This window comes from Bos indicus, chromosome 18, assembly GCF_029378745.1.
Source record: "Bos indicus isolate NIAB-ARS_2022 breed Sahiwal x Tharparkar chromosome 18, NIAB-ARS_B.indTharparkar_mat_pri_1.0, whole genome shotgun sequence".
Taxonomy (NCBI): Eukaryota; Metazoa; Chordata; class Mammalia; order Artiodactyla; family Bovidae; genus Bos; species Bos indicus.
The window spans coordinates 40,856,776-40,870,489 of record NC_091777.1 but is presented as its reverse complement, the minus strand read 5'-3'; the positions used below and the strand labels follow the sequence as shown (position 1 = coordinate 40,870,489).

Sequence of the window (13,714 nt, the reverse complement as noted above, 5' to 3'; positions counted from 1 at the left end):
AGGGTATGGTTAACAAAAAGACCCAGACTCCTAGACCTCATGGGGACTACCACCCTCTCTAATAAAGTCCTGCCTTTCTCTGAGGTTCAACCAAACACCACCTCCTCCAGGAAGCCTTCCATGACCACACAGCTGTCCTGGGACCTTAGGATAGCCTTGTGTGATTGGGTCTGCTTCCCTGGAACCAGTGCACAGGTGGGTCTCAGTAAGTGGCAGCCACAGCTCCCATCAGCACCAGTACCCACCATCATCATCATCAACGAGAGATAATATTCCTTGGGTCCTGTCAATCCCTTGCCTGCCTGTGGCAGAGAGCACCCAAATGTTATTAGCACACATGCAGTGGGTCCTATTCAAGAAAACTCAGCTCTAAAAATCCCAACAGCCAAAACTTACAGGTAGAGGCCACGGGCTCACTCCCTGAGGAGGCCTCCCCTAATAGCTGAGTACTGCAGCAACATGGCACCCCTGCCTAGGGGTGTCAGTCCCAAAATGGCCTGAGGTCACCACTGCAAGTTCACTTTCCACCTGGAGCAACTTCCATCTGGGCTGCTTCCAGCAAGGGCGCTCCAGGAAACACTAAGGTGGTGGGGGCTCCATGCCCTCTCAAATGCATGGGCCTGGCCCTCAGACCCTCGTCCAGCTTGCGTCTCTGAGGAGGAGGGGCAAGGCAGGCCCTCCCAGGGCTCAAAGCAATGTTAACATCCTTAGCTGCTGGCAAGGACATGGAGTCCATGCCCAGCTGAGGGGAAAGATTCCTGGGTGATGAACTGGAGCACTTGGCTGGCAGGACAGTTGGCTCTTGTGCCCTTGCCAGGCCTGCAAGTGAAGCCCCAGGAGAGAGTGTGAAGGCCTGGATGAGGTCCAGCAGACCCAGCCCTGCAGCCAGACCTAAGGCATCATCCTGGGGAGAGAACATCCACGAGCAGCAGATACTGATTCAGCCTGAGAGCTCCTGACCTCTTCCTCCACTGTTGGCCAAGGGCAAGGGTCAGCTGTGTGACCCCGACTGAAGGCAGCTCGAGTCTTGGATGACACCTGCTGCTGGGGAGATGGGTGAGGAAGGCTCAGACCCCTATGGCCTGGCTCGCAGCTGCTGATGCTGCTGCTAAGTCACTTCAGTCATGTCCGACTCTGTGCGACCCCATAGACGGCAGCCCACCAGGCTCCCCTGTCCATGGGATTCTCCAGGCAAGAGTACTGCAGCCCCTTCTAAGAACAGTGGTGGGGGATGGGAGGTGACAGATGGGGTGTGAAGCAGGGTGGAGCCAGGACCTGGCCTGGCCCTTGACCCAAGTCAGGCTGATGAGGTTGTCTCTGAAGGGAAACAAAACCGAAAGGAGTCAGAGATGGAGTTTCCCAAGGCGGTGCCTTCCCTACCTGGAGCCACGTCTTCCCTTTCCGGAGGTCCTGACTCCTCAGGCACATTCCACTCCGAGCTTCAGTGGCTGCAGCCGATCACTGCTCCACCTCACGTGTTGACCCAGGGCAAGCGTTCTGCCCAGGGCTTTTACTTTGCTTCCAAGGGTACCATCTGTTATCATCAGAGCATCTTGCAGAACAGGGCATGGGCCAGCCCTTTGGGATAAGTTGAGGGCAGCCAAGGCATGCCTTCTGCCATCTACTGTGGTAGGCCGATGTGGCCTTAGAGAAGCCAAGGCCACCCGTTGGGGACCTCAGGGGGAGCAGGAGGCTTCCTGGCCACTCTCCCAACTCAGTCATCTGTACGTAGGCACCAGGGCAAGCTCCTGAAAGCAAAGAGCAGACCTGCCACCCTGCTGAAGGCTCCCGCAGCTTCCAGTGCATCACCACCCCCCCACCCCACCCCCGGCTTCAGTCTGGCCAAGCTGCTCCAGAACACATAGGCTCCTCCCCTCCTCACGGCCTCTGCACTTGCTGTTCCCCCCAGTGGAGTCTGGAATGCCACCCTAGCCCCCTGGCCTCAGTCACTCATCTCACCATTCGGGTGAGGGGTGAGCTCACCCCTGCGATTACTGCCCTCCTCCCGCATGCTGCTTGCCCCAGTCCATGCCCCACTCACAGCTCACACCAGAACCAATACCACCTGCTTCTGGACCTCTCGGTCTCCCCTGCCAGGCTGCACGTTCCTTGAGAGCTGAGAACTTGAGCCTTTCACTCAGGCTGTCTCCAGTCCCTGGTACAGCATACGGCCATGAGTGAGTCTGCGTGAATGAAGGGCCTCTAAAGGCTATTACTGGCCACCCGAGCCCTTGACTCCTTCCAGGACCTAACACCTCAGGGCTCAGGGAAGCCACAGTCTGGTGGCTGGGGTCACAAGGGAAGCAGACTTGAGGGTGGAAGGCTGAGGGCAGAGCCAGCCCCTGCCCAGCTTGGTGAATAGGGCACAGCCTCACCTGCCCCAGTGCCCTGTACCCCTCTGGCAGGCAGCTATGAGAAGGCCGCTGGCACCTGGAATCAGCTGTGGAAATCCTCTCCTGTCCAAAGGAACGCTGTCCTGGTGCTTCTATTCCCTGTTTACCAGGCAAGAGAGGTTCTCAGGGAGTGGGGCAGTGCCCAAGAGACTGGTGGCCAGATCTGGACACTCCCTGCCTGGGCACCGACTCTGGGTGAAGGGACAGAACTGCCTGGCCAGGCCTTCCAGCTGATCCAGCTTTAGCAAGTTGCCCTGCACCCTGAACCTGCCCTGAGCCCTCTGTCCAGGCAGAACTGCCTGAACCAGTTTGTGAGGCTCAGGGAGGCCAAGGGCTTGTAAATTCTTGGAAGCATGTCTGACCCTTCCTACACGGTCCCTCTGCCCTGCGGGTCAGACCATAGGCAGGCCCTGGGTGCCTCACACTTTGCCTTTCTCGCTCTCCCTCATGGCAGTGGCTCCACTCAAGAGCCGGCTGGAGTGTTGCCACCCCTGGCAGTGGGCCTGGCCTGCTGAATCAGAGCTAGCACTCGAAGGAGATCTTCAGGGTTCTGTCTCCAAGTGAATGACTGAGAACTGGGCCGGGAGGACAACTGCTCACCCAGGGACTGGAGCCGATGGTGGGGTTTCAGGCACTGCACCGTGTGGGCTGGGGGAGCTTTCCTGGCCCCAAAGTCACCACTTCTAGCTGACAGTGACCCCCTCTCTGCCACAGTGGTTAAGGCCAGCCAGGCTATGGGGGGAGGGGCTCGTACAGGAGACTGTCTTGAAGGACCACAATTCCATGGCTGGGTGCGGGCCAGGCATCAGGAGGCTGCCATTCAAGCTCTAGCCCCAACACACATTTGCTGAGCAAGGCAGCTTGCTGCACTTGGGATTTCCCCACTCGATGGCACCATACCCAGGGGCAGGCCTGGGCAGGAGACCACATGGGAGAGCTTTAAACCTGGAAGGCTCATACATAGCTGGCTCCTTTTCCTTACTTGCTGCCTGTTTAGATAACTCACACCAGGTGAACAGGGCTGCAGGTGCTAGGCCATAGTCACAATGCCTGGATGGCCAGGGCTCCATTCCTGGGAACCAGCCATGGTGAGGTGCGAACATATGAGCCCACTGGAACTGCCAGCGTTCTCAGGAATGCCCAGCATGGTGGACAGTTGTTGAATTGGCCACCTAGCATGGTTTCATTCCTTGATCACAGAGTTGCGTCTGAAGTTAAGAATACTCCTGGACTTTTCAACCACATGAGTGAATAAACTTTCTTTTTATTATTAAGTCATATGGATAGGGTTTCTGTCACTTGCAATAAGAGTCCTAACAGAAAACACTGCTTTCCCCAGCAGAGGGAGGGAGAAAGACAGGACTGAGAGGCATCAGATACCTAGAGAGAGCTCAGACTGGACCAGAGGCCTGGGCAGGCCGCCCTGGACCATGGAGAGCTCAGACTACAGTCCCTGGGGCTGGCGGGCACCCACAGCATGGCAGTCTCCTGCCTTGCTCTGGGTGAGCTCACAAGCCTGGCCTGACAAGGCCCAGCCAGACAGGTGGGCATCAGCAGAGTGGGTGGGTAGGTGCTGGTTTCCTGGAAGCCTCTCTGGACCCACAGTCTTCCCTGCAAGGGGGCAGGGCCAGGTGTGGTGGTTGAAGGCCTCAGAAAACAGGGACCTCACTCCAGTCCTACCTTCTCTCTTGTCCCTAAAGGTGCCTGGGATCGTCTAATTCTGGAGCTACAGCTCAAAGGGCTGAGAAAGGACATTTGTTCCCAAGAGGCCTAGGTATTTGGGGCTTGCTAAATGAAAAGGTAATTACCTTAAGTGGAACTAGAAGGATGCCAATATCCAAAAAGAGGCACTGGGGGTTCGGAGAAAAGGAGCCACATCCGCCGTGCCCACTACCCATGGGGTAGGGTCCCCTGGGGTAGGGAGGGCCCTTCGGGGGTCTGGGTAGCTTGGGGAACTCTGCCCTCTCAGGGGTCTGGGTAGAGGCATCTGCTTGGACCGAAGTGACCAGGGAAGCCCTCCCTCATGGCTGCAGACCTGGGGTCAGCTGTGGAAGGATGACCAGGACACGCCCGAGGCATAGAACTCCACGTGGCTGGGCCAGTCCCCATCCCCACTGCCCTCCCTGTCCTCGTCTGAGTCATCATCGTCTCCACTGGATGCCCCGCAGACGGCCCCAGCCAGGTGGGCCGACGGCCCGGGGGACCCGAGGCCCTGCTCCTCCACGTCCTCCTTCCGCTTCTGGGCGGCCAGCTCGCGGAAGCAGAGGCTGCAGACGCGCAGGGGCTTGGACGAGAGGCGCGGCAGGAGGAAGCGCTCGCGGGAGCACTCGGCGCAGACCACGAAGCCGCATTTGCGGCAGTGGTGCCGCCGAGTGAGCGCCGAGAAGCGCGTCTGCGTGCAGCGCATGCAGATGTCCGTGGCCTTGTCGGGGATCCAGGGCGCCGCGTGCTCCGTGCTGGGCTGCAGGCCCGTGGCCAGCAGCTGCCGCCGCACGCACTCCTCAATGTGGCTGATCCACTCCTGGCGTTCCGTTGCGGAGGCAGCCGACACCACGAAGGACTTCTTGGCCGTCTTGATCATCCAGCGGTTCTTGGCCTGCAGAGTCTCCGGCAGCGTCTCCAGTGTCACCTCCTCCAGCGGAATGATGTGCTGGCTGCGGTACTTGCGCTTGTTCAGCACGATGCTGCCGTACACCAGGATGTCGTTGAAGAGGAAGAAGATGCGCGGTTTGGCCTTCTTGCGGCACTCCTTGGTCAGTACGCCCTCACCCAGCAGCACTCGGCCCGGCAGGGCCAGTGGCTGCCCCGATGCCCCGAAGCAGCTCTCGACAGCTGCGATGCGCTGGCTGTTGATCTCCGTGTTTGCCAGGTGGTCCACCATCTTGGGCCACTCGGCTGTGGGAGGAGCGGCAGAGGAGGTGTCAGCTTGCTCTGACATAGCTTGGGGTCAAGACCACCCCCAACCCCCAGTTCCCCAACCCATAGGTCAGACAACCCACTAATTACCCCCTATGCAACCCAGGAGGCCCAGATGTGGCACTCAACCAAGGAAACTGGCTGCTCCAGAGCCACCCCTTAGACATGGAGTTCCTGGGAGGTGAGGGGTGTGTGGAAGCCGGTCCACGATGGGAAAGCAGTAGTAAAGATGTGTGACTGAGTGAGGGCGGAGGGGCGGAGGCTCAACCCTTGGGGAGCCTTGGAAGACAGGGTAGAACAAGCCTCAACACCATCCACCGCCCAAGGGACAAGTTGACTGAGCACCAACTCCCATCAGGGGCTCGCGGGAGCACTAACTACCCAGTGCTTTGGGCCTGTCTCAGGCAGAAGGAGGAGCCTGTACCAGCTGGGGAACGCCAGACAATGGAATGCTGCAAACCCAAAGGTCAGTGGCTCCCCTATCTACCAAGCCAAAGCATCACAGACCCTGCAACCCACTCACTCAGCCTGTGGACCCATTCACGAGCCACTCAGGAAGCAACTACTATGTGCTTAGCACCATTCCAGCACTGGGGATGCAGTGAATAAGAGAAGGCTCCTGTTCTGATAAACACCACCAACACCAGCATCCCAGGCACCACTGCAGAGTGCTTCCATGTCAATCATGACTGTCTCAACTTGTCCTCACACCAACCCTAGCTCGTAGAATTACCATTGACAGAAGGAAACCGAGGCTCTGTTAGGAATCAGGCAGCCCAGAGCCTGCACCGCTGGAGACCACACTGCCCAGAGCCCTCCCACAAGGAGCAAGAGGCCTCTATCCTCCTCTGCCAAGCACTCCACGTGGTAGCCCCAGATCTCACCTGGGCCTCCTCTGCTCTGTCCCTTTGACTCACCAGACTCACAGCGTTGAAGACACCCAAACACTGCTGACCCAGGTCAAGCCTGTAGTCCCAGCTCTCCCCTGAGCTGCCCCCGTGCCCTCCCACCAGCTCCTCTTCTTTTCAGAAACAAACCACCATTCACCTAGTTGTGGAAGCCCGAAATCTAGGACTCATCCTTGAATCTCCTCTTTCCTGTACTCCCATCATTCAACCAATGAGCAAGCTCCATCATTTTTCTCGCTTCCACTTGGTCCTAGTTGCCCCACTTCTCACCACACACCTCCAGCAAGGCTATCTCCCTTTCTGAAAGAGTCTCTCTGACAACCCCAACTCAGGCAACATCTCCCGCAACCCAGGAAAGGGTTGGCAGATCATGGCCTGAGGGTCAAATCTGGCCCACAGCCTGGTTTTGTGAATAAAGCTTTATTGGAACAGAGCCATGTCATTCATTTACAGTGGTCTGTGCCGCTTTCCTGCTGCAACAACAGAACTGAGAGCTGTGATAGAGACCACATGGTCATAGAACCTAAAATTTACTGTCTTTACAGAGAAAGTTTGCCAACCCCTTCTGTAGGATGTTACCCTATTTTGCTTTTTCTTCACAGGATTTATCAGGACCTGATATTTTCTTGTCTATCCATCATTTGCTTGCATGCTTCCTATTTCCCTCACCCACTTCTAAATTCCATCAGGATTCTTTTCTTATTCACTGTATCCCCAGTACCTGGAACAGTGCTAAGCACACAGTAGGTGCTTCCTGAGCGGCTAGTGAATGAATGAACCAAAGTTCTCTCAGGCCCACTGTGGGAGGAATGAGCCACCGCCTCCTGTCTCTGAAGAGGAAGCAGAAGAGAGCAGACCCCACAGCCGCCGCCACCGCCGCCACCACCACGTGCATACAAGCAGAGAGCACGCCCCTGACCAAACCGATCACACTCACAGAGTTTCTAGGTCACCACACTGCAGTTCCGTAAGTCTGGCCACCTGTGGGAGGCTGAAGTGGGGCCAGTGTGGGGGCTGGATGCATTACACAACACGGGTGCTCAGCCCCGCGGTGCGTATCGCTTGCTGCTGTCAGACCACAAGCTGTCCTGAGAAGCGCTGTCCACACCACCTGATGTAAGAACCACTATTTTTAGGCTACTGAACTGGGCTGCATGTTGCAAACCCAGCTGATTATCAGTGACAGCCCTGGGCCATTCTATTAGGACCAGTCACCACGTCCCTGTTGTGGACAGTCTGGCAACATTCCAGAGGCCACCCCCAGGACCCCTGGGACAGGCTAGATGAGGGTTCCGTTGGAGAAGCTCAGAGCAGAGCAGAGGGAGAGGCACCAACAGCAGTGACTTTGGGACCCGTGGCAGCGACAACAGAGATTCTTGGCAGAGGGGAAAGGGCAGAACAAAGGGTGAGCTGGGTGCATTCACACAATGGGCTACTGTCAGCACCCAGTCCACGTGGGTCAACATGGAGCGACAATAGACACCAAATGCTGAGTGGAAAAAGCACCCTGCAGAACGATCTGACCCTGTGTATGCAGAAATTATGCATTTAAGAAGTGTTCACAAACTATATCTGTAAATAAAAGTGAACAGGATGGAGCCTTGCACCCATGAGGATGGCTGCTACCAAAAAAAAAAAAAAAAAACAAAAACAGGAAATAAGTGTTGGCAGGGGAATGTGGAAAAGTTGGAACCTTTCATGCACTGTGGGTGGGAATGTAAATTGGTGCAGTCACTGGGGAAAAAAGTATGGAGGCCCCTCTAAAAATTAAAAATAGAACTACCATATGATTCAGCAATCCACTTCTGATTATTTATCCAAAGAATTGAAAGCAGGATCTCCAAATGGCATTTGCACACCCATGATCATAGCAGCATTATTCACAACAGTCAAGCAGTGGAAGCAACCCAAGTGTGCCTTGATGGATGAATGGATAAACAAAATGTGGTATGGACACGCAATGGAATATTATTCAGCCTTAAAAAGAAATCCTGTCACTTGCTACAATATAGATGGATCTTGAAGACATTATGCCAACTAAAATAAGCTAGTCACAAAAAGACAAATACCGCATGATTCCACTAATATGATATATCTATAGTAGTCAAACTCATAGAAACAGAAAGTAGCAAGGTGGTTACCGGGGCCAGGGGTGGAGAAGGAGGAAGAGCAGGGGAGGAGGGGTGAGAGGGAGAGGAGAGTTGTTATTTAATGCGTTTAGAGTTTCAGTTTTGCAAGATGGAAAGAATTCTGGAGATATTTCACACCAATAGGAATATACGTAATACTCCTGAACTGTAAGCTTAAAAATGGTTAAGATGGTTTACAAAAAGAGATGGACACAAAGCAAGATCAGGAGAAAAATGGCCTGGGGGAGGACATCTGAATATCATTAGGCATGTTGGATCAAAGATTTCAGCTTTATCTACAATATTTTATTTCTTTCATTTAAAAAAAAAAAAAAAGGCAGCAGCATATGTGATAAAGTTCCAGTAGCAATCAATTCTGGGAAGTGGGAACATGAGCTTTTTCTTTCTCTCTTTCTAAATATAAGGTCTTCAAAAAGAAAAGAATTACAGTATAATGTCTGGGTCAACAGCTGTAAGCTCTACTGGCCTCGCAGTAGGTGACCTGCCTGGGCCTCCCCTGAGCACACAGCAGCAGGGCCCAGGCTGCAGGACATGCTAGGATGAACATCTCAGGATGGAACACCACTTGTTCCCTCCAAAACTCCTGGGGGTCGCCAGCTAGCAGAAGTGGGTGAAACCCCAATCTTATAGCCACACACCGAGGCCTAACACGCAGCACCGAGGCAGATGGACTTTTTATGGAGAGAAGAGCAGGCGTCCCCCCCCCTCCCCTCCACCTCCCTGCAACCCTGGCCTGGTGGGGTTGGGTGAGCTCTGGAGGCACACTTGCCCAGAATCCACCTCTGACTAGATGTTACCCAGGTGGGCAGCATGGAGGAAGTGAGGGGCAGCGCCCATGAAGGGGAGAGCTTTGGGCAGGGGAGGGCCTGTAACACTGTCTCTCTGTCCCTTGTAGGAGGCCCCAGGATGCCCCACGCTGCTGGGTCCCTCGTCAGTGGTTTACAGACCCCCTCCAGGCCCTGGTAGACCCCGTTCAGCTGTTGGCAGCAAAACATGGCCCAGGAAGAATGGGGAGTACCTGGTGACCATGAAAGGGGTCTGGTCTCTGAGCTGAGTCCACATACTGACGGGGTAGTGGGAAGGCTTTCGTGTCTCCTCCTCCGGGGGCCTTCAGCAAGTAGCAGCTGGGGTGAGGCCAGCAGGGGCCAGCAGACGGCATCCTCCTGGGGAGCTCCCCGACATCCGCCCACCACAGCTGCCACCACAACCAGAACTTCACTTCACACCTGGTTTAACATGGCCTGGAGATTTTTTTTCTTGGCCATGTCAACAGCTTATTTCCAACCTGCACCCCCCTGCCAGGGAAGTGTGGAGTCTTAGCCACTGGACCCCCAGGGAAAACCCCAGGAGATTTTCTTGGTAAATGTGGCAGCAACCCCACCTCCCCATCCCCCACCCCTCCCAGCAGATGAGAAATCCTCTTTTTATTTTTCTCACTAAAGAAGTGAACTGCCCTCCCTTAGGACAGGGCGGAGGGAGAGCTGAGCCTGTGCCCATTCCTTTTGTGGCTGCCTGCCTCAGGACAACCTGTGCTGACCCCTGTGTGGTACCCCAAGTGCTGACAGAAGGTGGACACTCATGAAGGGCCAGTGTCTGGGAGCAGAGAAGTAAACAGGCCAGCTCTTTCTTGCATGTTTTTGAAGTGGGGCAGGCTCCAGGGCTGGCCTTCCTGAACACCAGTGATCCCACCATCTGAATTAGGCCAACGGCTCTCTCAGTGAGTAAGCCATGCTCCAAGTGTCACTGGGTGGCCAGGGTTCTATGCCTGACAGTTGAGGTGTCACACATGATCTACACCAGAGGTAGCAAATCTACACGAGGTCCAAACCACTGCCAGCTTTTCTAAAAACAATTTATTGGAACATACCCACATGCAACAGAGATTGGCCTGCAAAACCTAGAATATTTACCATTTGGCCCTTCACAGAAAAAGTCTGCAGACCCCTGATCTATACCACCACATACTGTCAAATGCATAATGTGCCTGCTCCAGGGACGCACCTGACATGGGGCCATGTCCTGATGGAGCTAGTCTCCTCCACTTGGACACAGATTTTGAGATTCGAAGAGCTGTCTGGGGCCCCAACCTGGGAACCCTGTATAGTAGGACCTGGGAGGGGCACTCAGGTCCATCCTTCCATTAAGAGTTACAGTTGGGGACATTGCTTATCAGAGAGGGAGTTACCTGGCCAAGGTCACAGAGGGAGTCAGGGTGTTGGCCCTTTGGACTGTCCCTTGGCTTCCCCAGATTAGGGCAGGGCTGATGTATCACCTGACCCTCATTCCCTCCAGTCCCAACCCGGACCACATTGTCTTCATGCCTACCTGACTTTACCTTCTAAATATTGACTAAAGTCCTACTATGTGCCTGGCACAGCTCTACTAGGCAGGACTAGGCACCAGGTTACAGCCGGGACCTAGGGACCAGACCTTTCAGTATCAGACAGCCTGGGGCGACAGCCAGACTAGAAAGTATCAATAAATCAACAAGGTGATTTCTGATTGTGAGTGCCACAAAGAAAAGGGCTGATGTGCTGAGCAAGGCTAGGGTGAGGGTGGTGGTCAGGAAAGGCCTGGTGAGGAGGTGACCCTGCACCAGCCTGAATGTGAAGGATTTTAGCCATGCAAAGGCCTGAGGGAACAGCTCAATGACATGACTATGGAGGCAGGAGGTGTAACAAGTAAGGTTAAAGGTGCTGTAGAAGCCAGTCTTGCAGGTCCACAGGCCAAGATGAGGATCTGAGTTTTTCTCCAAGTACAATCCAAGTGTCCTTTCCTTCCAGAGGGGCCACCCCTTAGGCTTGTCCAGTTCTATGCTTCCTGGAAAGCCCTCCTCCATAAAAAGAATAGTAATACGGAAAATAAACCAGGGGTGCCATTAACTGAGAGCTTACAGCTCACCAGACACAACGGTAAGCACACTGCAAGTATTATCATGCTGATTCTTCACAAAAGCCCCACTGGGGAAGGTGCCACCTCCATCATCAAAGTCACTGCCCAAAGTCCCAGCTCCAAGACAACCATGAGCTGCTGAAGACAGAATCTGAAATCCTCAAGTTCAGAGGGCAGGGCCCCTCTCCAAATGCCTGATCTCCAACCCCCAACCCTCTCCACTCAGGTCAAGGGGTGGCCTGGGCAGGTCCATTAGCTTGGCTGAGCTGCCCAGCCCCTTCCTTCCTTGTAGTGGGCTTGGTTGCACAAGTCCCTTAGCTCAGCTGGGCTGCCTCAATTGCCCATCCTGGCAGCCCTAGGGGGCTGATGTGTGCAGGGACACAGACTGAAGTCAGAGACAACCCCAGTGGAAATTGCATGCCCAGGAACATGCCAACATTAAGTGGAAATTCACCAGCAATCATCCTCCCCTCTTCCCTGGCTTCTGACCTCCCTGGTGGTGAGATAACAATGCTGTTCAAATTCCAAACGAATATATCCCTGATCAAGTTACAAAGTGACTCAGGGCATCCACTTTCCCATCTGAAAAAGTGGCTGGATGACAACTCTCCCCTGCACAGCTCTTAAAAGTGTTCAGGGAGAGAGAAAGGGAAGGAGATTCCGGGTGATTCCAGGCTGGGAAGGAACTGCCACCTCTCTCTGGGTCAGCCTCAGTACTTCCTCTGTGAAATTGGAGATTAAGCCTGGCCTTGTTTCCTTTGACAACTCCCACCGAAAGTCACAAACTCAGATGCTTCAAGGGCCAGCGAGCACCCAGGCCACCCGGAAAGCGCTACCACCCTGCCTCTCCTCCCCGCTTCCCTGGGCCAAACTATCCCTGCCCACTGCTCCATACCCTGCAGACTGGGACCAAGAGTGGCCGCCCCCACGATGGCGTGAGTCAGGAATCCCCGAACTCTCCCCAGACAGCAGGAGCGCTGAGATCCTTGCTGCCCCGGGCCTCAACGCCCACAGGCGTCTCCAGACCGTTTCTGCTCTCACTTCTTGCATCCCCCGGGCACCCTGCCTCGACGTCGGAGACCCCCTTACCCGTTTTCACCCCTCTGTCCTTGGAGCTCCTGGCAGCCCCCGCCCAGCCTCCAGCCCCACCAGCCAGCAATAAGCGCCTTGGTCCGTGCCTTTGCTCGGGGCCAGAATCCGAGATGGCACCGGGCGCGCGACCGCCCCGCCCGAGTCCAGGGGCCACCTAGACGAGGAGCCCGGGGGAGCTGGGAGGCAGTCGGCCGAAAGCCCGCTTGCTCCGGGCGCCCCGGCCTGGCTGGTGACCCTTACCTCCTCAGCCGGGGCCCCTGGCGTCTCGCGCCCCACCAGGCAGCCGGCCAGACAGATCGCACTCGGCTGCCGCGTTCCGCTTGCCGGAGGGGGCCAACCCCCTCCGCCCAAGCCCCAGCCTTCCAACTCTCCTCGACACGCCCCCCGCCCCGGCGGCTCCGCCTATCGGAGCCTGGGCGCGAGGCGGGGGCGGAGCCTGGACGCCAACTCTCGGAGTCGGAGTTCCAGAGAAATGTGCGCGTGCCGAGCGGCCAGACTTCGGGTGCGTTTGAGTAGGTTGGCGCTTTAGGCGGTGCGGGCGTGGGGCTTCCTTGTCGCTCTCTCCCGGGACTGGCAACCCAGACTTAAGCCCCTCAGTCTCCCTTTCCGCCACCGCGCTCCACACTCCGACCCCCAGGAGACTTCGAACTCACCGAACTGGGGCCTTTGGGCCAGGGAAGGTGTTGGGGAGGGAGGCGGTGGCATTACTGTGCCTTCCGCCGTCGCTGGTGGGACTCCCTGCTGCTGGCTGGTATAGTCCTGTCTCAGCAATTGAGAGATTGATAATCATAATATTAAAATTCTTCAGCATTTTATATTTTATACTTTAAACTTGTATAGTGGAAACTTTCAAACATACACTGAAGGAAAGAGACTAATGGACTCCATGTATCCATCACCTAGCTCCAACATTATCAACCGGTTTTGTCCTCTTTCTCCACCCTCCCCCACCCACCCCGCAACACTGAGCTGAAATGAAAGTCCAAGCGTCAGAGTCATCACTCCTGGAGGGTTCTCTTAACCTCCTTCTGGCCTCCTCTCAACACTTTATTTCACACTAGCTTCTTCTTCCTGTTCCTCAAAACCCCAAGGTTGTTCTCACCTCTGGGCCTTTGCACTTCCCTTTTGCCGCCAGATCTTCTCATGGCTGCATTTTTGGGATTGAGATCCAACTCAAACTGTCACCTCCTCAGAGGCTTCCCTGATCTCTGAGGTCACCCTCATCTGCCTCACTCCCATTTTGTTATTTTGTAAACCACATCTCTCAACCTGAAGTCATCCAATTAGATCGCTTGTTTACATGTTCATGGCTTGTCTGCCCCACCTAGATTGTGAGCCCTGTGGGCTCGACTGTACCCATCTT

At 55.3% G+C, this 13,714-nt stretch overlaps 1 protein-coding gene across 3 annotated transcripts; it reads right to left on the bottom strand.

Moving 5' to 3' along the window:
• Nucleotides 1-3,637: 3,637 nt before the first annotated feature.
• On the bottom strand, nucleotides 3,638-12,720 carry PLEKHF1 (pleckstrin homology and FYVE domain containing 1). 3 transcript variants are annotated; one of them, XM_019980038.2, is made up of 2 exons: nucleotides 12,592-12,720; nucleotides 3,638-5,288 (listed from the first exon to the last, which is right to left on the bottom strand). In XM_019980038.2, the coding sequence occupies exon 2, from the start codon at nucleotides 5,272-5,274 to the stop codon at nucleotides 4,435-4,437; it is 840 nt and encodes a 279-aa protein (XP_019835597.1). In that variant the 5' UTR covers nucleotides 5,275-5,288; nucleotides 12,592-12,720; the 3' UTR covers nucleotides 3,638-4,434. The 3 variants fall into 3 exon arrangements, with proteins under 3 accessions (XP_019835597.1, XP_019835600.1, XP_070626982.1); XM_019980041.2 differs by lacking the exon at nucleotides 12,592-12,720 and adding an exon at nucleotides 12,349-12,562; XM_070770881.1 differs by lacking the exon at nucleotides 12,592-12,720 and adding an exon at nucleotides 7,155-7,815.
• Between the last annotated feature and the right edge of the window lie 994 nt (nucleotides 12,721-13,714).